We start from the raw sequence: 23,097 nt of genomic DNA on the forward strand, positions 1-23,097 counted from the left end.
CACCTGGGGGCATCTCAGAATCACTTCAGGGTCACCTTGGGTGTCCCCATGTCCCCAGCTGAGGGGTCCCCATTGTCACCTTTGTCACCTGGAGGTCCCGATGTCACCTTGGGGTCACCTGGAGAGTCCAGGGTCACTTTAGGATTTCCTGGGGTCATTTTAGTGTCACCTTGGAGATCCCCATGTCCCCACCTGAAGGTCCCCAGTATTACCTGGGTTCCTCTCCAGGGTCCCCATTGTCACCTGGGGTCACTCTGAGAGGTCCCTGTGTCACCTGTCCCCTCCCCTCCCCACAGCGTCTGCAGGGTGTCCCCTTGTCAGTGGCTCCGGTGGTGGCAGCATGGGAACATCACTGGTTGGGGACATTGGGGTGGCACGGGGGTGGTGGCACTTAGGGAACACCTTGGGGACAAGGGACAAGGTGGGCACTAGGAGGGAATGGGGACATGGGGGGTGGCAGCACTTTGGGGACATGGGGACATTCAAGGGTGACACTTTGGGGATATGCAAGGGATGGTGGCACCTTGGGACACATTTGGGACATGATGAAAGGGAGGATGGTGGTACCTGAGTGACGCTTTGGGGACACTGCAGGGGTGGTGGCACTTAAGGGACACAGGGACACTGCTGTGGTGGCACCTTGGGGACACTTTATTGACAAGGTGACACTGGGGGCAGTGGCACTTTGGGGACACTTTATTGACACAGCACTGCAGTGGGGGCACTTCGGGGACAAGGTGGCACCTTGGGGACATTTGGGACAGGGTGACACTGCAGTGGTGGCAGTCTGGGGACACAGGACATGGGGGCGGTGGTGGCACCTTGGGGACACTTTGAGAATGTACTGACATTTGGGGGTGGCGCCTTGGGGACATTTCAGAGACACGATGACATTTGGGTGTGGCACTTCAGGGACAAAGTGACACCGGAGGGTGGTGGCACTTCTGGGACACTTAAGAGACAAGGTGGCACCTTGGGACAGTGGCACCACAGGGACATTTAGGGGACACTTTGGGGACATGCTGACACTGCAGCAGTGGCACTTTGGGGACATGCAAGGCATGGTGGCATTCTGGGGACAAAGGGACTTTGGGGCTGGTGGCACCTTGGTGGCCTCAGGAGCCACCAGTGGCACTTTGGGGATGCGGTGGCATCAGGGGGTGGTGGCACTTGGGTGGCACTTTGGGGACACAGCAGGGTCCCAGTGGCGCTGGGGGGTGGTGGCATTTGGGGACACTTTGGTGTCACTGGGGGGTGGCACTCAGGGACACTTTGGGGGAATTTTGAGACGTTTCAGTGGCTCCGGTGCCACCCTCAGGCTCCGTCGGGGTCACCTGGGGGGACAGGGGGGACCTGGGGGTGTCACCTTCCCCCAGGGGTCCCCAAAATTCCTCCAAATTCTCCCCAAATCTCACCTGGGGCCCCCAAACCCATCCAGGACTCCCCAAATTCACCCCAAAATCCAAACGGGACCCCCAAACCTCACCTGGGACCTCCAAAATCCATTGGGGACCCCCCAAAATGCCCCTGGGCTCCCCCAGATCCCCCAAATTCACCCTAAAATCCACCTGGGAACCCCAAAATTCACCCCAAATCTCACCTGGGACCCCCCAAATCACCTCAGGGACTCCCCCAGACCCCATCTGGGACTCTCCAAACCCATCCAAGAACCCCCAGATTTCCCAATATCCATCTGGGACCCCCCAAAATCCACTCAGAGACCCCAGTTTCTCCCTGGGACCCCCTAAATCCCCCAAAATTCATTCTAACATACACCTGGGATGCTCCAAACTCTACCTGGGACCCCCCAAAATCCCCCAAATATCCACCTGGAACCCCCCAAATCCACCTGGGACCCCGAATTCCCCCATCTCACCTGGGAGCCCCTGGCCAGCGCCCCCACGGCCCCCGGCAGCCGCGTGACCAAATCCAGGATTTCCGAGGGGATTTTGGCCACCCCGACGGCCCCGGAGCCGCCCACAAGCGTCACCCGGCGCGTCCCCAGCAGCGGCTGCGCCACCGCCTCGGCCACCTGCCCCAAACGGGATCCCAAAATCAACCCCAAAATTGGCCCCTAAATCAGGGATCCCAAAAGCAGCCCCAAACCTAAGATCCTAAAATCAGCCCCAAACTGGGGATTCCCACATCAGCCCCAAAATCAGCCCCAAATCCAGGATCCCAAAATCAGGGATCTCAAAATCAGCAACAATCCTGGGATCCCCAAATTCCTGTCCCCAATTCAGGTATCCCTAAAATGAACCCCAAAATCAGGGATCCCCAAGTGCCCCCAAAACATGCCCAAAGCGTCCCCAAAGTGTCCTCAAAACATTCCCCAAGTGTCCCCAAAACATCCTGAAAATGTCCTCAAAGTGTTCCTGGATGTCCCAAAAACATTCCCAAAATGTCCTCAAAGTGTCCCCAAGTGCTCCCAAAACATCCCCAGGTGTCCCCAAAACATGCCCAAAGTGTCCCCAGTGTCCCGAAGTGTCCCCAAGACACCCCCAGGTGTCCTCAAAGTGCCCCCAAAATATCCCCCAACGTGTCCCCAAAGTGTTCCCAAGTGCCCCCCAAACATCCCCAGGTGTACTCAAAACATCCCCGAAAGTGTTCCCAGATGTCCCCAAAACAACCCCAAAACACCCCTAAAGTGTCCCTAATGTCTGTAAGTGTCCCCAAGTGTCCCCGAAACATCCCCAAAAGTGTCCCCAGGTGTTGCCAAAACATCTCTAAAGTGTCCCTAGTGTCCTTAAATATCCCCAGTGTTCCCAGGTGTCCCCAGTGTCGCCAAATGTCCCCAGAACATCCCCCAAAGTGTCCCCAGGTGTGCCCAAAATGTCCCCAAAATGTCTCCAAGTCCCCCCAAAACGTCCCCAAGTGCCCCCAAAACTTCCCCAGGCATCCCCAAAACATCCCTAAAGTGTCCCTAGTGTCCTCAGGTATCCCCAGAGTGTCACCTCCCAAGTGTCCCCGGTGTCCCCACCTGGGGCAGCCTCTGCAGCACCAGATCCACCACGGCCGCGTCCTGGAACTGCCCAAAGGCCTCGGCCTTGGCCGCAGCCGCTGCGGCCTCAGCGCGGGCACGAGAGGCCACAGCCGCGGCACGGGCAGCACCCGTCACCTGTGGGGACACCAAAATGGGACTGGGGACACCAAAATGGGATTGGGGACATCGGAAACGGGATTGGGATCCCAGGAATGGGCACGAGAGGCCACGGCCGCGGCACGGGCAGCACCCGTCACCTGCGGGGACACCAAAATGGGACTGGGGACACCAAAATGGGATTGGGGACATCGGAAACGGGATTGGGATCCCAGGAATGGGCACGAGAGGCCACGGCCACGGCACGGGCAGCACCCATCACCTGTGGGGACATGAAACAGGGTTGGGGACACCAAAATGGGACTGGGGACATAGACATGGGGTTGGGGACATGGGAAATGGGATTAGGAACCCAGGAATGGGCACGAGAGGCCACGGCCGTGGCACGGGCAGCACCCATCACCTGTGGGGATGTGAAACAGGGTTGGGGACACCAAAATGGGATTGGGAACATGGGAAATGGGATTGGAGACACCAAAATGGGATTGGGGACTTGGGAAATGGGATTGGGAACCCAGGCATGGGCATGAGAGGCCACAGCTGTGACATGGGCAGCACCCGTCACCTGCGGGGACACAGTATGGGACTGGGGACACCAAGATGGGATTGGGGACATTGGAAATGGGATTGAGGACACTGACACGGGACTGGGGACACGAAATGGGGACAAAACCCCCAAAATGGGATCAGGGACATGACACAGGATTGGGAACCCAGGCACAGGCATGAGAGGCCATGATGGCCGCAGCATGGGCAGTGCCCGTCACCTGCAGGGACACAAAATGGGACTGGGGACACTGGAAATATGATTGGGGACATGGACATGGGGTTGGGAACATCAGAAATGGGACTGGGAACCCAAAATTGGGTCTGGGGACTTAAAATGGCATTGGGGACATTGGAAATGGGACTGGAGTCATGAAACAGGATTGGCGACATTGGAAATGGGATCAGGGATGTGAAATGGGATTGGGGACATTGACATGGGATCAGGAACCCAATATAGGGACAGAACCCCCAAAAACGGGATCAGGAACCCAAAACCAGGGATAGAACCCCAGGAATGGGATTGGGAACCCCAAAATAGGATCAGGGACCCAAAATGGGATCGGGAACACAAAATGGGATGGGGGGACCCAAAACAGGACTGGGGACAGTGGAAATGGGATTGGGGACCCAGGAACAGGATAGGGGACCCAAAAGAGGATCAGGGACATGAAATGGGATTGGGGACCCAAAACAGGATCGGGGACATCAGAAATGGGACTGGGAACCCAAAATTGGGATCGGGGACTTGAAAGAGCATTGGGGACATGGGAAATGGGATTGAGAACCCCAAAACAGGATAGGAGTCCTGGAAAGGAGGGCAGGACCTCTGAAAATGGGATTGGGAGCCCCAAAACAGGATCAGGACCCCCTGAAATTCTGTGAGAGCCAAAAATCCCCCAGGGAATCCAAAAATTCCCAGATTTGGGGCCCCAAAATCCAACTGGGCACCCCAAAATCCTCTCAGAACCCCCCAGATCTCACCTAGGATCCCCAAACCTTACTTTGGGCCACCCAAATCCACCTGGGACCCCCCAAACCCCCCCAGGCGCCCCAGACTCACCTTGAGGGCCTCGGCCTCGGCCTCCGCCTGCAGCAGCACCTGCGTCCTGTAGGGGGCGCCAAGTCAGGGGGTGGGGCTGCTCTTAAAGGGGCAGTGCCGTTCTTAAAGGGGCAATTGGGCAATAGGAGTGGGTTCACCAGAGTGGGGGTGTGGTTTATTTAAAGAGGGCGTGGCTTCTCTTAAAAAGGGCAATGGGTCTTAAAGGGGCAATGACAGCAGCCAGCTGGGCAATGTGTCTATCAAAGGGGCCATGACTACAAAACAGAATGGTGGGGCCCACTAAGGTGTGCTGGTGGCTGACTGGGAGGAGGCGTGGCTTCTCAAGGGGCGTGGCTTTACCCAAGGTGGTGGGACACACCACAGTGAGAGTGTTGCTCACCTCAAGGGGTGGGGCTTATCTTTAAAGGGGCAACAGCTCTCCCCAGACTGGTGGAACCCAACGAAATTCCACAACAGCTGACTGGGAAAGGGTGTGGCTCCTTCTTAAAGGGGCAATGGCTTCACTTTGAGGAAGGGACCCACCAGGAAGAGGACTCACTGTAACAAGTAGGGTTTCTTCTAAAGGGACAATGGCTCCACCCAAACTGGTGGGACTCACCATGATGGGGGTGTGGCTTTTCCTTAAAAGGGTGATGCTTCTCTTAAAGGAGCCATGGCTCTACCCAAACTGGTGGTATCCCTCAAAAACAGGATCACAGCTGACTGGGAGAGGGCATGGCTTTGTCTTAACAGTGCAGCACTTCTCTTAAAGGGGCAATGGCTTCACTTTTACAAGTGGGACTTGCCAGGGCTTCTCCTAAAGGGGGCAACACCTCTCTTAAAAGGGCAATGGCCCTACCAAAACAGGGAGACCCACCAAGGTGAGGGTGAGGCTTCTCCTTGAAGGGGCAGTACTTCTCTTCAAAGGGCAATGGGTGCGACACCCTAAACTGCCACTGGGCCTAACTGGGTGAGGGTGTAGCTCCTTCTTGAAGGGGCAATGGCTTCACCTTTACCAGTGGGGCCCATCAGGAGTGTGACTCTATTTAAGGGGTGGGGCTTCTCTTAAAGGGGCAATGACTCCACCCAAACTGGTGGGACCCACCATGGTGAGGGTGTTGCTTCTTAAAAGGCCAACACTTCTCTTAAAAGGGCAATGGGTGTGACCTCCAGAACACCACCACGCCCTAGCAGAGGAGGGCGTGGCTCGTCCCCAGAGAGGTGTGGCCACCCTTAAAGGGGCGGTGTCTCACCGCTGTGCCTCGGCCAGCCGCTCCAGCCGGTAGCGCTCGGCCTCAGCCGGTTTGCGCACGGTGGCCTCGAGCTCCTGGCGGCGCCGCCCGACCTCCTGCTCCTGCAGCTGCACCCGCTGCGCTCGCTCCACCAGCGCCACCTCCCCGCGCTGCGCCGCGATGGCCTGCTGGGAACGCGCCGCCTGCAGGGGACAGGACACAAATCCATCAGGGGAGGGACACGGGTGAGACAGAGTAGAAATTCTCCAGAGTAGAAATCCATTTTGATTTAGGTGAAATGTACATCTTTGACTTGGTCTGTGGTTTGAAAACATAGCTGTTTAGCCTGACTGCAAAAGCCTGGGCTCAGAGGAACTGATTCAGTGAAGGACAGAGATAAGGGAGGGGAAACAGAGAAGGCTGTGAGAGCAGGTCAACTTGACCTAGGAATTCTTTCTGATAAAGAAGAACTAGCGGCAAATGTCATGTGAAATTCATAAAAATGAATGTGTATGAACCTATTGTGAAATTGTATGCATATGTATTTGAGAAGGAGATAAAAAAGGACCTGAAGTCCCCAAAAGTATGCATGTCTTTTAAGGAGAGTAATCTCCGCATGCAATAAACATACCAGGATTACAACTTTCACAAAGTTGTGGAGTTTTGTTTATCTCCGCAAAACACGGGGACAGGGGGACATGTGACACAAGGGACACAGGGACAGGTCACTAACCCATCCAGGGAGGGACATGGGAACAGGTGACACAGGGACATAGGAACCGAGGACAGGACACAGATCCATTAGGGAAGGGACATGAGGACAGGGGACACAGGGACAGGGGACAGGTAACACAGGGACAGGTCACAAACCCATCAAGGGAGGGACACGGGGATGGGGGACACCGGGACAGGTCACAAATACATCAGGGGAGGGAGAAGGGGGACAGGTGACACCAGGCAGGGGGGGCCAGGTATCTCTAGGGGGAGCTCAGGCAGCCTGGGGGCGTCCTCAGGTGACCCAAGAGACCCAAATTTGGGAGAAAATCCCAGCATCTGGAGGTTCCAGGTGTTCTGGAAGATTCCAGGTGCTCCAGGTGAGCTCCCAGGCCCCATTCCAGCCCCCCCAGGTGTGTTTGCTACCTATCCCCAGATGTGTGAGTTACCTGTAACTGAAACACCAGATAGGCCATGGCCCTATGACACTCCCAGGTGTTACCTGTCCCAGGTGTGTTTGCTCCCTGTCCCAGCTGTGTTCCCTGTCCAGCTGTGGCCTCACCTGCAGCTGGAAGGCCAGCTCAGCCGTGGCCCTGCGGGCGCTGACGGCTCCATCACACTCAGCCTGGGCCACCTGGAAGTCGCGCTGGGCTCGCGCCGTGGCCTCCTCGCTCAGCAGCTGCGCCGACACCTGCTCCTGCCGCGCCCGCGCCTCCTGTGGGGACAGCGGCACTGGGAGGGACTGGGAGGGACTGGGAGGGACTGGGAAGGACTGGGGAATGGGGTACTGGGAGCACTGGGTGTACGGGGGGTGTTGGGGCACTTGGGGAATGGGGGTACTGGGGGGACTGGGAGAGACTGGGAGGAACTGGAACGGGACTAGAAAGGCACTGGGAGCACTTGGGAGGGACTGGGGTACTGAGGGTACTGGGAGGACCTGGAAAGGAACTGGGAGGTGCTGGAGTGGGATTAGTGGGGTATTGGGAGAGTACTGGGGGTACTGGGGCAGTTTGGGGAATGGGGTACTGGGGACACTGGGAGGGACTGGGACAGACTGGAATGGGAAATGAACGGCACTGGGAGGGCACTGGGACTGTCAGGGGTACTGGGAGCACTGGGATGAACTGGGACCCACAGGGAGAGCACTGGAGGGCACTGGGAATAGTGGGGGGTGACTGACAGGAAGGTGACCCAGCTGCCCCCAGGTGTGTCTCCAGGGGTGTCCCCAATGTCCCCAATGTCCCCGGTGTCACTCACACGGATCCCGGCGTCGCGTTTGGCCTCGGCCTCTCCCACGCGGGCGTCGCGCTGCACCTGCGCCGTGCGGCCCTTCCCGAGGGAGCGCAGGTAATCCTGCACGGGGACACACCTGTCACACCTGTGCCACCTCCCTGTCACCCATGCCATACCTGTGTCTCTTCCCTGTCACACCTGAGTCCCCATCTGTGTCACCCCTGCACCTGCGCTGTGCAGCCCTTCTCAAGGGAGTGCAGGTAACCCTGCACGGAGACACACCTGTCACACCTGTGTCACCTCCCTGTCACACCTGTGTCACACCTGTGACCCCCCCCCTCTCTATCACCTAAGTCACACCCCTGTCACACCTGTGTCACACCTGTGTCACCTCCCTATCACCTATGTCACCTCCCTGTCACACCTGTGTCACACCTGTGTCACACCTGTGTCACCTCATCCCCCCAGATGTATCCCAGGTGTGTAGTAGCCTCCCCCAGCTGTCCCGGCTGTACCCAGGTGTATCCCAGGTGTCCCCATCTTGTCCCTGGGCATCTCCAAGTGTGTCCCAGGTGTGTCCTGAGTGTCTCAGTTATGTCCCAGGTGTGTCCCAGGTGTGCCCAGGTATCTCCAGCTGTCCCCCCAGGTGTGTCCCAGGTGTGTCCCAGCTTTCCCCAGCTGCTCCCAGTGTATCCTGGCTGTCCCCAGGTATGCCAGGTGTCCCCAGATGTGTCCCCAGCTGTCCCCAGCCATGCCCAGGTGCATCACCTGCTCGTCGTGCACGTCCTTGAGGGTGTAGCTGACCACGGAGATGCCCATGTTCACCAGGTCAGAGGAGGCCACGCGGAAAACCTGATCCGAGAACTTCTGCCGGTCCTTGTAGATCTCCTGGGCGGGGCCGGGGTGGGGCTTAGCAGGGCGGGGCTCAAATGGGGGTGGGGCTTGGCTGGGCAGGGCCCAAGAGTGGGGTTTAAGTTGGGCAGGGCTCAGTGGGGTGGGGCTAAAAGGGGCAAGGCTTAGTAGGGTGGGGCTCAAATTAGGCAGGGCTCAACAGAGCAGGGCTCAACAGAGCAGGGCTCAAAGGGGTGGAGCTTAGAGGGGTGGGGATCAAGTAGGTGGGGCTTAGCAGGGTGGGGCTCAAATAGGGTGGGACATTGCAGGGCAGGGGTGAAGCTCAGTGGGCCAGGGCTTAGTGGGGGGAGGGGGGCCCAAGGGGGTGGAGTTTAAATTGGGCCAGGCTTATTGGGGTGGGGCTTAGCAGGGAAAAGGCACAGGGATAGTGGGCGTGGTTTATCCAGGAGGCGTGGCTTGAGACAATGGGTGGTGCCAGGTAGGAGAAGTGCTATCTGGGGGTGTGGCTTTGATCTTAGGGGCGTGGTTTGGTTCTGCGGGTGTGGCTTAAGCAGAAAGAGATCAGGTTTAAGGTGGGAGGTGGCTTGAGCAAAGTGGGTGTGACCTAAATTGAGGGGTGAGGACATGATTAAGGCAGGGACATGATTTGATGCAGGGGCATGGCTCGAGTCATGGGGTGGAGTCTGGTGGGTGTGGCTTTGAGACAGGGTGGGGCTTATACTGGGCAGGGTCAAGAAGGCAGGCGGGGCTTAGGGAGGCGTGAGGCAGGAGTGGGCATGGCTTTAGAGGGAAGGAGGATCTTGTGCTGCTGGGCAGGGCTTTAGCAAAAGGGTGACATATTGTGGGTGTGGCTTTACAGGGGGTGTGGCCTACTCCAGGGGTGGGGGCTTTCAAGGGGTGGAGCTTATGGGTCAAATAGGGGAGAAGTCTCTTAAAGAGCCACATCCCACCCACGGGGAGATGGCAACTTCCCCCTGAGGGGGTGAGTCAATCCAGGTTGGGACAATGGGGGCGTGGCTTCTGAGATCTGGGATTTCTTAAAGGGGCCATGGCCCATCCCAAATGGGGGGCATTGGTTGGATCCCAAATAGGTGTTTCTGTCCTGGGAGGGGCGTGGCTTCCCCGAAGAGGGCGTGGCTTCCCCCAGCCCCACCTCCACTGTCATGTGGGCCATGATGGCGCGCTGGTGGCCCTCCAGTGTCTCCAGGGCGATCTGGCCGATCTCGCTCTCCGACTTGCCCAGGAACATCTGGCAGGCAGCTGCCAGCATCTCCTTGTTCTGTCCCTGGATCTTCACCTGTGGGGGAGCTGGGATCACCTGGGACCCCCCAGCCACCCCTGGGACCCCCCAAAATTGGCATGGCCCCTTTCAGGGGTAGGTGTGGCATTGCCTTTTGAAGTTTGATTGATAGGGTGGGGACCACCAGGGTAGCGCCCTTTATAGAGTATAATCCACTTGGAGGGGGTTTGGGGATCCACACCAATCCCAGCCCATTTCTGGGGAGGTCTTACCCCTCTTAAAGGGGCCCCCACCACCAAAAATTCCTTTTAAGGGAAGTCAAGACCCTCCAATGGGATTTTGGTGTCCCCACCACCCAGAACCACTCTAAGGATTGGACTTTGACCCCTTTAAGAAGGGTTTAGGAAGGCTGCCCCATCACAAACCTTTTTTATTTTTTTACGGTTTTGATAAAGGCTTTAAAGGGAGTTTAAATGTTTTTAAGGTTTTTTAAAGGATTTTTAAAGGGTTTTTCCTCCTCTTAAGGAATTTTTGGGTCCCCACCACTCCAAGCCTCTTTTAAGGAGGATTCCCCCTCTAATCCCAGGGGTTTGGGGATCCCCAAAACTTCGAGCTCCTTTCAAGGGAATCCTCACCCCTAAATGCCCTTTCTGGGAGCCTTTTTAACCCCTGCAAGTGTTTCGGTGGGCCCCACCACTCCAAACCCCCTTTAAAGGGCTCCTTCCTCCCCCTGATTTGTTTTGCGCTTTCCGCTACCATCGCCGCTTTAAGAATACCCTTAGGTGGGCCCCACAACAACCTCACTTAAAAGGGCCATGCCACCCCGGCTGGTTCGGGCAGGGGAGCCCCGGGGGGGTTTTGGGGGTCCTGGGGGGTAATTGGGGGTCCCGGAGGATTTTTGGGAGGTTCTAAGGAGATTTCGGGGTATCAGAGTGTCGGTTTGGGGGTCTCGAGGGGTTTTTGGGGGTACCCGCGTGGGATATTTGGGGGTTCTGGGGGATTTGGGGGGTCCCAGAGGAATTTTGGAGGTTCCAGAGGGGAATTTTGAGGGTTCCCAAAGAGATTTTGGGGATTCTGAGTGGATTTTTGGGGGGTCTGAATGGGGTCGTTGGGGTCCCAGTGGGGTGTTGGGGTCTGGGGAGGGTTGCAGGTACCGAGGGGCATTTTGGGGATCCCGGGAAGGATTTTGGGGGATCATGAGTGTATTTTTGGGGATTCCGGGGGGGATTTTGGGGTGTCCAGGAGGGGATTTCTGGGGTTTTGATGGGAGATTTTTTAGGGGGTTGTTGGGGGTCAAGGAAGGGACTTTTGGGGGGATTTTTAGGGTATTTTTGGCAGTCCAGGAGGGGATTTTTGGGAGCACAAAAAGCAATTCTGGGGGGATTTCTGGGGTGTTTTCTGGGGGGGGGGGGTTGGGATTTTTGAGAGGGGGGGGTTTGTGCTGTTTGGGGGGTCCAGGAGGGGATTTTGGGGGATTTTTGGGGATTTTTGGCCGTTCTGATGGGGGATTTTCTGGGGTCCATGAGGGCATTTTTGGGGTATTTTCGGGGTGTTTTCGGGTCGTTCCAGGGGTACCTGTGCGATGCCGGTGACGGAGATGGGCACCCCGTGGCGGGTGTAAACCTTCTCACTGCGCACGGGCAGCGTCAGCGTGTTCAGGGAGATCCTGGGGAGGCCGGGGAGATCACCCCAAATCTCTGGGGAACCCCCCCCACCCCGAACCCCAAAAAACCCTCCCGGGCCCCTCCTCACCGCTGGATCTGCTGCAGGCACGGGATCACCAACACCCGGCCCCCGGCCACCATCACCGGGGGGCTGCGGCAGAAACCTGGGGGGCACCGAGAGCTGGGGGGGACCCTAAACCCCGAGGGGACCCCAAAACCTCGGGGGGAAACGGGGACACCCTCAGGAATCCCCGGAACGGGTTTTGGGGGGGTCCCAGGAGGGGCTTGGAGGGGGTTGGGTTGGTCAGGGGGGACCTCAGGGGTTTTGAAGGGGGGAATATGGGGGGAAAATCTGAGGGAAAATTTGGGGGGGAGTCCCCAGGAGTCCCGGGGTGAGGCAGAATGGATGGGGGGAACCCTCGGGGAGGGGTTTGGGGGGTCCCAGGAGGGGTTTAGGGACTTAGGACGGGTCCGGTCCAATGAGTCCCAGGGTGAGTTTGGGGGTCCGGGGGGGGTGGTTCCCAGGAGTTTTGGGGATAATTCTGGGCGTTTCTTGGAGGGTTTTGGGGGGGTTTGGGGGTTCCCAGGAGATTTTGAGGGGAGAGATTCTGGGGGTTCCCGGGAGTTTTTGGGGAATTCCGGGGGTTCCCAGGAGATTGAAGGGCGCGGGCGGGGGTCCTGGAAGGGTTTTTGGGGGGAATTCTGGGGGTTCCCGGGAAATTCTGAGGGGATTTCGGGGTTCCCGGGAAATTCTGAGGGGATTTCGGGGTTCCCAGGAATTCTGAGGGTCACCAGGAGCCCCCGGGCCCCCCGAACTCACCCGACACCACCATGGCCTCGTTGGGGCCGCAGGTGAAGAACATCGCGGCGGGGAAGGGCCGCGGATCGATGGGAGCCGATGGGGATCGATGGGAATCGATGGGGATCAGTCGGGATCGATCGGAGCCAATCGGGATCAATCGCGATCCGCGACCGCCGCCCCGATCCCGGCAGCCCCCGCGCTCGCCACTTCCGCATTAGCTCGGTGACGTCACCAAACACGCGGTTTCCCATTGGCTGCCGCGCCAAGGGCGCGTAGGGGAAATCTGTTCTGCCTGGCAACCTGTGACGTCCCTGATTTCCCGGCGCTCCATTGGCTGCGCCCTGCTCAGATTTCCGTCTTTTCCATGGGCAATGAACAATTTAAATGAAGGATGAGCCTGGAGGTGAGGGCAGTGACGGGGTCTGGGGAGCTCCAGACCATGGCCGGGTCGTGGTCATCTCATGGTCAGCTCATGGTCAGCTCATGGCCATAATTGTATCATGGTCATCTCACGGCCGCAATTGTGTGTCATGGTCAGAATCATCTCATGGTCATGGTCATGGTGATGGTCATTTGATCACAATCATCTCATGCTCATGGTCATCTCATGGTCAGGATCATGTTATGGTCATGGTCATGTTGTGGTCATTTCTTGGTCACAATTCCCCACGGCCATGGTCATCTCAGAGTCATTGTTATGTCATGGTCATAGTCATGGACATTTCTTTGTCACCTTATGGCCATGGTTGTGTCATGGTCATAGTCATGGTCATCTCATGGTCATCTTTTGGTCTCAATATCTCATTCTCATGGTCATGTCACAGTTGTAGTCGTGTCCCCATCACAGTCATGGTGTCACCATGATGGTTATGGTCAATTCTTGATCATCATCATCTCATGCTCATAATCAACTCACCATAATGCTCATATCATTCCTGATTACCATCATCTCATGGTCATGGTCACAGTCATGGTCATAGTTCTGTCAAATTAATATCATGGTTATGGTCATGGTCATCTCATGGTCATGGTCATCTCGTGTTCATAATCATCTTTTTATCACCATTATCTCATGGTTGTGGTCACCTGTGGCCACAATAATTTCATAGCCATGGTTATATTGTGTTCATCTCCTAATCTCAAACATCTCATGCTCTTGGTCATCTCCTGATCACCGTCATCTCATGCTCACTGTCATCTCACTGTAATGGTCATCTCATGGTCACCACATGGTCATCTCAAGGTCATGGTTGTGTCATGGTCATTGCATGGTGAAGGTCATCTCATGGTCTTGATCACCCCATGGCCATAATTTAGTCATGATCATCTCATGGTCATTTCATGGTCATCTCATGGTCACAATCACATCATCAAAGCAATGGTTGTGTCACAGTCATGGGTATTCCATGGTCATGGTCATCTCATTGTAACGATCATCTCATGGTCATAATCATGTCATGATTGTGGTCATCTCACAATTGTCTCATGGCCTTGATCACCACATGGCCATGATGTGTTGTGGTCATTTCATGGTCTTTGGTCACAGTTATCACATGCTCACAGTCATGTCATCGTCATCTCAGGGCCATGTCATGGTCATCTCATTGTTACCTCATGGTCAACTTATGGCCACAATCACATCATGGTCATCTTACAACTGTGGTTGTGTCATGGTCATGGTTATCTCTTGGTCAGCTCTTGAATCTTGTCATGATCTTGATCATTTCATGGTTGTGGTTGTAATATGGTCACAGTCAAGGTGATCTCATGGCCTTGATCGCCACATGGCCATGGTTGCATTGTGGTCATGTCTTGGTCACTATAATCTCATGGTCACGGTGATCTCATGGTCACAGTTGTATCTCACTGTAGTATCTCACTCATGGTCATCTTATGATCATGGTTGTGTCATGGTCACGGTCATCTCATGGCCATCTCATGGTGATGGTCATTTCCTGATGACCATCACCGTATTCTCATGGTTATCTCACTGTAATGGTCATCTCACAGTCATGTCATGACCATGATCACACATGGCCATGGTGTGTTTTGATTTCATCTCATGGTCATCTCTTGGTCACAATCATTTCCTGCTCATGGTCATCTCATTGTAATGGTCATCTCATTGTAATGGTCATCCCATGGTCCTGGTTGTGTCATGGTCACGGTCATGGTCATTGCATTGTCATGGTCATTTTATGATCATCTCACATTCAACTCATTTGCCACAATCTTATCATGGCCATCTCTCAGCTGTGGTTGGGCCATATGGTGGTGATCATCTCATGGTCACAGTCATCTCATGGCCTTCACATGGTCATGGTCATTTCCTGATCACCATCATCTCATGCTCAGGGTCATCTCACTGTAATGGTCATCTCATGATCATGTCATTGTCACTTCATGGTGTGGTGGTTTGACAGGAAATGTGTTTTTGGGGATGCTGTGTTTTTGGCCAATGGATATTCAGGCTTTAATATTGGCATTTAACCTGGCCATTAGGACATGGATCCGCCTCTGAGAACACGGGGTTAAAAGCAGGGCTCTCCCCTGGGAGGGCCCTTTTGGGTTTCCAGTGGGAAAGAGTTCGGGTCTCTCCCCCGGCCCAGCTGCTGGCTGGGCAGGGGGAGGGGAAAAGCCATGAGGCTGGGAGATGTAGGCCTGAGCCCGGGGGTGGAAGGGTGGAAGAGAGAGAGAGAGACACCGGGAGCCATCGGGCAGCCCCCCGGAGAGACACAGAGAGAGAGAGAGAGAGAGAGAGAGAGAAAGAGAGAGAGAGAGAGAGAGAGAGAGAGAGAGGTGCCTGGGACTGTAACCTTGAGACTGGATAAACATGGATAAACATGGGCCTGTGCTGGCAGCACGGCTGGGAAGGAGAAGAAGGGGGGGTTCAGCCGGCCGCTTGTAGGAGCTTTTAACCCCTTTTCGGAGAATGAGAACTTTACAGATCATTGACCTCTCCTAGAAGATAGAGTGGAAGATGAGGAAGGAAATGTGCAAGTGTGAGAGAGGTCTGGGCGAGTGAGAAATAGTGGAAAAATAGAGAAGAATCCTAGTGGGAAGAGATGATGGAGTGGCTTTTGCTGGACTCTTTTTGTACAGCCATGGACAGAACCATGTTCCTTGTGACACAGAGACTGCATCTAGGGGGAGGCAATGGCCACAGAACCAAGAGGGTTCAGTGTTGGTGCCCCTCGGCCCCAGGGGGTGAAAAATATGGTGGGGACAGGTGTCCCAAAGGAGAGACTGTGCCTCTTTTGGATCGGGACAGAGCATCCTTAAAAGACAACCCCAGAAGCAGCTCTGGTCCGTGTTCAGTGGTGAGAGCACTGGACATGAAAGGAAGAGGTCACGATGGCAGATGCACTCCGGGCAGTGCCACGAGTGACACAGAAACACACGAGGCTTCAGCTGTGTTTCCAGGGGAAGCCCATGGTACAAGAAGGACTCCTCTCCTCTTGATGAACTGAGGATTGATTGTCTGAAGGGTGGTGCTGGACCGAGAGTTGGTGATTTGGGGAATAGATGTATTGTGTTGGAAATTTGGTGGGGGGAGGAGGAAATGCATTTGTAAGGTTTTCATTTTCCCTGTGTGTGTTCCTTTTATCTATAGTTGTAGAGTCGTTAATAAAGTTCTGTTTTGTTTTCTTTCCTAAGTATGAGCCTGCTTTGCTTATTCCTGGTCACATCTCACAGCAGCTACCAGGGAGGGTATCCTCATGGGGGCACTGTCATTGTGCCAGTGTCAAACCATGACACATGGTCACCTCAAGGCCACAGTTGTGCCATGGCCAACCCATGGTCATCTCTTGGTCCAAATCATTTCATGGTCAGGGTTGTGGTTGTGTCGTGGTCACAGTCATGGTCATCCCATGGTCATCTCAGGGTTGTGTCACTCATGGTCATTCTCATCTCATGGCCATCTCGTGCTTGTGTCATGGCTGTGATCATGGCCAGGGAACCTCTCTGAGATCCCGAGCCCTGATTTTGGGACACTCAAGGACCACTGGGGACAATGAGGCCTGGCCTGACCCCTCCCCCCATCCCACTGCCCCTCTAGGAGCCCAACGCAGCCAAACCCTCCTGGGGACACCTTGGACATGGGACACAGAGCAGGAAATGAATCCAGGGGGATGGAGCTGGGTGTGGCTGACAAGTCCCCATCCTGCTCCTGGTGTCCCCATCCTGCTCCTGGTGTCCCCATCCTGTTCCGGGAGTCCCTGTCCTGCTCCTGGCATCCTCATCCCAGTCCTGGTGTCCCCATCCTGCTCCTGCTGCCCCTATCCCAGTTCCTCGTGTCCCCATCCCTGCTCCCAGTGTCTCCATCTCTGTCCCAGTGACCCCATTCCCATTCCTGGCTCCCAGAGATGAACTGCCAGACAACGGAGGAGGGAACCCGGATTTATTGCCCCAAGCAGGATTTATTGCCCAAAGCAGGATAATTTCACACCAGAAGTGAAGCATTGTGAATGTTTGTGGTTCTTGCCTTTAAAACATTGGAAAATGGGAAATGGATCTGTTAGCAAGAGCTGTGGGGTGGGTGGGAGCAGCAGGATGAGCACTGCTGGCAGCTCTCAGCTTTCCTGGTCAGAGGGAAGGGGCTGGATGCAGCTCCATGGATCGCTCAGGCAGTGATTCCTGCCAGGATGAGAGAGGGTCACAGTGTCACCCTGTCCCTGTCCCCATTCCACAGGATGGACCTGGCTGGAGCCCATGGAGAGCAGGAGCTGCTCCAGAATCCTACCTGACCCCACCCCAATCCTGCTGCAATCCTGCTCCATCCATCCCACCTGATCCCACTCCATCCATTCTGCCCCAGCCCTGCTCCATCCATCCATCCATCCATCCATCCATCCATCCATCCATCCATCCATCCATCCATCCATCCCACCCCATTCCGCCCCATCCATCCTGCCCCAGTCCTTCTCTGGAATCCCAACCTGATCCTGCTCCATTCCATCCCTCCTGATCCTGCTCCACAATCCAGCCCAAATCCCACTCTACAATTCCCCCTGATCTGACTCTGGACCCTGCTCTGATCCAGAATCCCTCCTTGATCCCATTCCATTCATCCTGCCCTGATCCCTCTCTGGAATCCCACCCTGATCCTGCTCCATACCTGTGCTCAAGCCATTGGTTCCCACATCTTTTCCTGCAGAGAGAGAAGATCCATGAGATTCCAGCACGGATCACACACTGGGATTAACCCCAGGATCCATCCTGGGATCCACACAGAGGGGATCCAGAGCTGGATCCGCCATTGGAACTCACCGGCCGCTGGGTTGTATCCATTCCTGTCCCTCCTCCCTGTGGAAACAAAGTGGGATCAGCATCGGTGTCACAGGATTCCCAGAACGGTGCTGGGTGGATCCGTGTCCCTTCCCAACCCCCATCCCGTGTGTTACCGGATTGGAGCCTCCAGACGCCGAATCCGATGAAGATGAGGATGAGGATGGCAGCGATGACAGACACAGCGACCACCATGGAGAGATTACCGCCAGATGTCGGCTCTGGGAAACACGGGATAGTGAGGAGGGGAAGGGGAATCCCCATTTAGGAATTCCAAATTCCCAATCCCCACACTCCCAGCCTCACCCCAAGCGAAGATCCCGGGCTCTGGCATTCCGGGATGCTCCACCCTGCACCGGTACTGCTCCCGCTCCTCCGGCAGCGCCTCGATCCTGGCCCAGGTGTGGAAGGTGCCGTCGCTGTTGGGAACGATCCCGCCCCACTCCGTCTCCTGATCCAAGGTTTCACCCCCCTTCATCCAGCTGACTGCGATGGTGTTGGGGTAGAATCCGTACACGTGGCAGGACAGGATCAGCGTCCCGTGTTCCTCTCTTCCGGACACATGGACATCAGGGGGCTCTGGAATGGATAACGGTGATAGACATTCGTGGAATTCCATGGGAATGGGACTGGGGCGAGATCTGACCACGGAATTCCCACTGGAGTGGGATAGAGGGGAGATCTGACCACAGAATTCCATGGGAATGGGATGGGGGCAAGATCTGCCCATGAAATTCCATGGGAATGGGATGGGAGTGAAATCTGATCATGGAATTTCATAGGAATGGCATGGGGGTGAGATCTACCCATGGAATTCCCAGAGGAATTACTGTGTTCCCAAGTCCTCCATTCCCAAATCCCAAACTCCCACAGGAATTCTGCTCCCACCTTTGCGCTCCAGCTCCTTCTGCCCGTACCCGACGTATTTCCGGAGCCATTCTGGGCATTCGTGCTTCAGGTAATTCATCAAACCCTCAGCCCAGGTCCCTTCCTCTTCCCAGCGCCTCCTGGTGATCTCAGCAGCGCTGTCAGCCGCCACCCATCTCCCGGATCCCAGGTCAAAGGAGATGAAATCCCGTCCATCGTAGCTGTCCCGGCGGGATCCACGGACACTCCCATCGGACAGGAGGTCACAGCCATAAACTCGCAAAGTTGTATGGAGACCTGGGGGGATTGTACCCACAGAGACCCATGGAATTGTGTCCCAGCCCCACAGAGCTCTATTCCAGCCCTATGGAGCCCCAGAGTCTGATGGAGACCCACAGAGCCTCATCCCAGCCCCTTGGAGCCCCATGGATCCACATCCCAGCCCCATGGCTCCAATCCCAGCCCCATGGATCCAATCCCAGCCCCATGGATCTACAACTCAACCCCATGGATCCCAACCTGTTCCCACTGATCCCATTCCAGCCCCACAGCTCCCCCCACTCACCCCCGCTCTGGTTGTATCGTTCCCGCAGTATCTCCAGGTTCCTGGCATCGATGTGCTGGTTCCTCACACTGATCTGGGTCTGCCCCTCCCAATATTCCGGCTCGACTCCATCCTTTATCCACTGTGTCAGCGGCTCCACCCGGCCCCGCTCGCTGTCGTAGCGTGTGAAGGGGATCCCATCCAGGTACCCAATGGCCATGAACTGGGGGATCCCCGGGCTGGGCTCTGACACTGCCACATCCAGGTAATGCAGGGAGTGGAGAACTGGGGGGACACGGAGATTTGGGGGGATTGAGGGGATCATGGATCAATGAAAGGGGAACTGGGAGAGCTGGGAAGGGGTTTGGGGATCCTGAGGCCAAGGAAAGGGTGTACGGGTGGGAGAGGTGGGATGGACAGGAAAGGGCCTGCAGGGGGTCCTGGTGTCCAGGAATGGGGGCTCAGGGGGTTCCAGGGTTATGGAAAGGGGGATACAGGAACTGGGAGAGGCAGGATGGGGGCTCCAGGGAATCCTTGTGCCCAGGAAAGGGGTTACAAGGTGGGAGGAACTGGGAATAGAAATCTTGAGGGTCCTTGATGGAGCAGAAAGGGGAGGCTGGGGGCTGAGAAAAGCAGGAATGGGGGTCCAGGGGGTCTCAGGGACAAGGAAAAGAGGGGTCTGGGGATGAGGGAAGGCAGGACTGAGGAGAAAGGGGGTGCAGGGCGGGATTGGTGCTGGATAAGGGGGTGCAGGGGGATCCCAGTACCCAGGACTGGAAATTCAGGGCAGTCTTAGAGCCCAGAATCTCCACTGGAACCTCCACAACCACCCAGGGACCCTCCTGGACCCTCTGGGGATGTCCAGGGATCAGGAAGCAGAACCAGGAGAGCCGGGAAGGATCCAAGGTTCAAGGAAGGGACTGGGAGAGGTGGGATCGGGGATCCAGGGGGTCCCTGTGCCCACCAAAGGGGATCCAGGGATCCCCGGTGTTGAGGGCAGTGGGGTCTGGGAGCTGGGAAAGGCAGGAATGGGGCTCCAGGGGGTCCCTGGGTCACGGAAAGGGGGCTCTGGGGCTGGGAGAGGCGGGCGGATCCTGGGGACGCAGCTTGGGAGACGCGAAAGCGAGACGGGAAAAAGGGGAATTCCAGGAAATTCATCTGGATCCCACTGGATCCTCGCTGAGACCCCCCGGGACCCCCGGGAGACCCTCGGGGAACCCCTGGAACCGCTTCCAGGAAGGGCCGGGAATGGAGAACTGGAGGGACGCAGAAATTTCAGAAATTTGGGAGATGTGGGGGTGCAAAAGCCGAGGAAAAGGGCGGGTCAGGGGTCTGGGAAGAGCGGGATGGCCGGGAATGGGGGTACAGGGGGTCCCAGAGCACTGACGGGGGTGCGGGGGGATCCCAGTGCCGAATTAGGGAGGGCAGGGGCGTCTCGGTGCACAAAAATGGGGGTTCCGGGGCCGCCGGTGACCAGAAATGGGGGTTCAGGTCACCAGATGAGGGCGAACAAGGGGATCCCGGTGCTGCCAAAGGGGGCACAGGGGGGTCCCGGTGCCCGGAAATGGAGATTCAGGGGTGTCCCAGTGCCCAGGAATGGGGCTTCAGGGGATTCTCTACCCGGAATTCGGGATTCAAGTGGGTCCCCAGTGTCCAGAAATGGGCACTCAAGGGGTCCCCGTGCTCAGGAATGGGGGCTCAGTGGATTCTCATGCCCAGGAATGGCGGTTCAGGGGGGTTTCCCTGCCCAGGAATGGGCTTCTGGGGGGTCCCGGTACCAGATGAGGGGGTACAGGGGGGTTCCGGTGCTGGGGAAGGGCATGGAGGGGCGTCACAGGACCCAAAATGGGCTATGGGGGGGTTCCCGTGCCCGGTAATAGAAGTTCAGGAGGGTCCTGGTGCCCGGAAATGGAAGTTCAGGGTATTCCCGGTTCCGGGTTTCCCACTCACCTTTGGTCGCGCCCCCCGGGTTCCCCAGGAGCCCCAGGAGCAGCCCCAGAGCCAGCGCTGGAGCCATGGCGCTGCTCCGCTGCGGCCCCGCCCATAGCCCTGGCCCCGCCCTCAAGCCGCCTCCGGCCCCGCCATTGGCGCTGCTGTTTCCTGCCCGCCCATGGCAGCCCGATTGCTCAGTGACGTCACCGGTCGCCGGGCAGATCCCGGTCTCGCAGGTTGGGACGCGGAAGCGAAAGGGACCGAGGAGGGCGGGGAGGGCGAGGGGACGGGGGAATTCCAGAGAATCCTTCAGGATCCCTCTGGATCCCCGCTGCGACCGCCCTGGTGCCCTCTGAGAACCACCTGGAACCCCCTGGGACCCCCTAAAGAAAGTGCCGGGAGTGGAGAACTGAGAGGATCGGGAAATTTGGGAGATCTGGGGTGCAAAGGTGAAGGAAAAGGGCGGGTCTGCGGTCTGGGAAGGGCGGCAGGGCCGGGGAGCGGTGCAGGGGGTCCCAGAACACGTGAGGGGGGGTCCAGGAGGGGTCCCAGTCCCGGATTAGGGAGTGCAGGGGGGTCCCCATGCCCAGGAACGGAGGTTCAGGGGGTCCCAGGTCAAGGAAAGGGGGCTGAGGGCAATGGAAGTTCCAAGGGGTCCCTGTGCCCAGGAAAGGGGGTGCACGGGCCCCCGGTGTTGAGGAAGGTGGTGGGTGGGGGCTGGGGAAGGCAGCAGTGGGGGTCCAGGGGGTGCTGGGGTCAAGGAAAAGCGGGGGCTGGGGTCTCTGAGATGGGGGAGGGCCAGGAAAGGGGGTGCAGGGGGGCTTTGGTGCCGGATAAGGGGGTGCAGGGGGGTCCCTGTGCCTGAGAACGGAGGGTTTGGGAGGGTTCCAGTCCTGGATATGGGCGTGAACGGGCGTCCTGGTGCAGCGGAATGGGGGTTCGGGGGGTAACGGTTCTGCATAAGGGGATGCAGTGGGGTCCCAGTGCCCAGAAATGGGGGTTCAGGGAGAGTCCCTTCAGGGAATCGGGGATCAGGGGAGCCTGGTGCCAGATGATGGCCTGGCTGGGATCTGGTGATGAGGAAGGGGTTGCAGGGTCCCTCTTCACAGGAATGGGGGGCTCGGGGGGGTCCTGGAGCAGGGAATGGGGGTTCACGGAGTCCCAGTGCCGGATAATGGGATGCAGTGGGGTCCTGGTGCCCAGGCATTGGGGTTCAGGGGGGTTTCCATGCCCAGGTCCTGGGGTTCAAGGGGTTCTGGTGCCCAGAAATGGGGGTTCAGGGGGTCACTGTGCCCGGGATTTGGGGTTCAGGGGGTTCCAGGCTCCAGATAAGGGGGTGCAGGGGTTATCGGGGCTGGGGAAGGGGGTACAGAGGGGTCCCAGTGCCCCGAAATTAGCGTTCAAGGCGGTCTCTGTGCCCAGGAAGGGGGGTTCGCCCGGAAATGGAAGTTCGGGTGGTCCCCGTGCCCAGGAATTGCTGTTCAGGGGGGTCCCGGTGCCGGGGCAGTCCCGGGTCCCCGGGCGGGTCCCGGTGCCGCAGCTTGGGAGACGCGAAAGTGACCGGGGCAGCGCGGGGAGGGAGAGGGGACAGAGCAAACCCTGGGAATTCCCCTGAACCCCCCCGGGACCTGCCAGGACATCCCCGCAGGACGCACAGGGGGTGGAGAACTGGGGGCACGCAGAGATTGGGCGGTCTGGGGGCGTCCAAGGGCTGGGAAGCGGAACCGGGAGAGCCGGGAAGGGTCCAAGGTTCCAGGAAGGGACTGGGAGAGGCGGGATCGGGGATCCAGGGGGTCCCTGTGCCCACCAAAGGGGGTCCAGGGGTCCCCGGTGTTGAGGGCAGTGGGGTCTGGGAGCTGGGAAAGGCAGGAATGGGGCTCCAGGGGGTCCCTGGGTCACGGAAAGGGGGCTCTGGGGCTGGGAGAGGCGGGCGGATCCCGGGGACGCAGCTTGGGAGAAGCGAAAGCGAGACGGGAAAAAGGGGAATTCCAGGAAATTCATCTGGATCCCACTGGATCCTCGCTGGGACCCTCTGGGACC

The 23,097-nt window shown here is 57.3% G+C and overlaps 2 protein-coding genes across 12 annotated transcripts in view; both read right to left on the minus strand.

Annotated features, from left to right (window-relative positions):
* Positions 1–628: 628 nt before the first annotated feature.
* On the minus strand, positions 629–14,953 carry FLOT1 (flotillin 1). 6 transcript variants are annotated; one of them, XM_071456267.1, is made up of 12 exons: positions 12,444–12,778; positions 11,712–11,787; positions 11,535–11,625; positions 9,873–10,016; positions 8,636–8,755; positions 7,892–7,987; positions 7,197–7,349; positions 5,942–6,123; positions 4,710–4,755; positions 2,981–3,118; positions 1,830–2,032; positions 629–1,693 (listed from the first exon to the last, which is right to left on the minus strand). In XM_071456267.1, exons 1-12 carry the CDS (start codon positions 12,484–12,486, stop codon positions 1,621–1,623), a joined length of 1,365 nt encoding a protein of 454 aa, XP_071312368.1. In that variant the 5' UTR covers positions 12,487–12,778; the 3' UTR covers positions 629–1,620. The 6 variants fall into 6 exon arrangements, with proteins under 6 accessions (XP_071312368.1, XP_071312370.1, XP_071312372.1 ...); XM_071456269.1 differs by having other exon boundaries at positions 629–1,334; positions 1,877–2,032; positions 12,444–12,769; XM_071456271.1 differs by lacking the exon at positions 9,873–10,016 and having other exon boundaries at positions 12,444–12,783.
* A 1,856-nt stretch (positions 14,954–16,809) lies between these two features.
* Positions 16,810–23,097, minus strand: part of LOC139604910 (class I histocompatibility antigen, F10 alpha chain-like) — a 60,350-nt gene continuing 54,062 nt past the window's right edge. For 2 of the 6 annotated variants that reach the window (XM_071456222.1, XM_071456229.1), the window contains 7 exons: positions 19,147–19,410; positions 18,603–18,878; positions 18,021–18,293; positions 17,831–17,935; positions 17,697–17,732; positions 17,545–17,577; positions 16,810–17,063 (listed from right to left, as the gene is read on the minus strand). In XM_071456222.1, the coding sequence (XP_071312323.1) occupies positions 17,050–17,063; positions 17,545–17,577; positions 17,697–17,732; positions 17,831–17,935; positions 18,021–18,293; positions 18,603–18,878; positions 19,147–19,410 (1,001 nt within the window). In that variant the 3' untranslated portion in view covers positions 16,810–17,049. Of the gene's footprint in view, positions 17,064–17,544; positions 17,578–17,612; positions 17,936–18,020; positions 18,294–18,602; positions 18,879–19,146; positions 19,411–21,075; positions 21,203–23,097 lie in introns of those variants that run through there. The other 4 variants (XM_071456231.1, XM_071456224.1, XM_071456221.1 and 1 more) reach the window with 4 other exon arrangements.

Source organism: Agelaius tricolor, unplaced genomic scaffold (assembly GCF_023055355.1).
Source record: "Agelaius tricolor isolate 1412-34295 unplaced genomic scaffold, bAgeTri1.0.p SCAF_57, whole genome shotgun sequence".
Lineage (NCBI taxonomy): Eukaryota > Metazoa > Chordata > Aves > Passeriformes > Icteridae > Agelaius > Agelaius tricolor.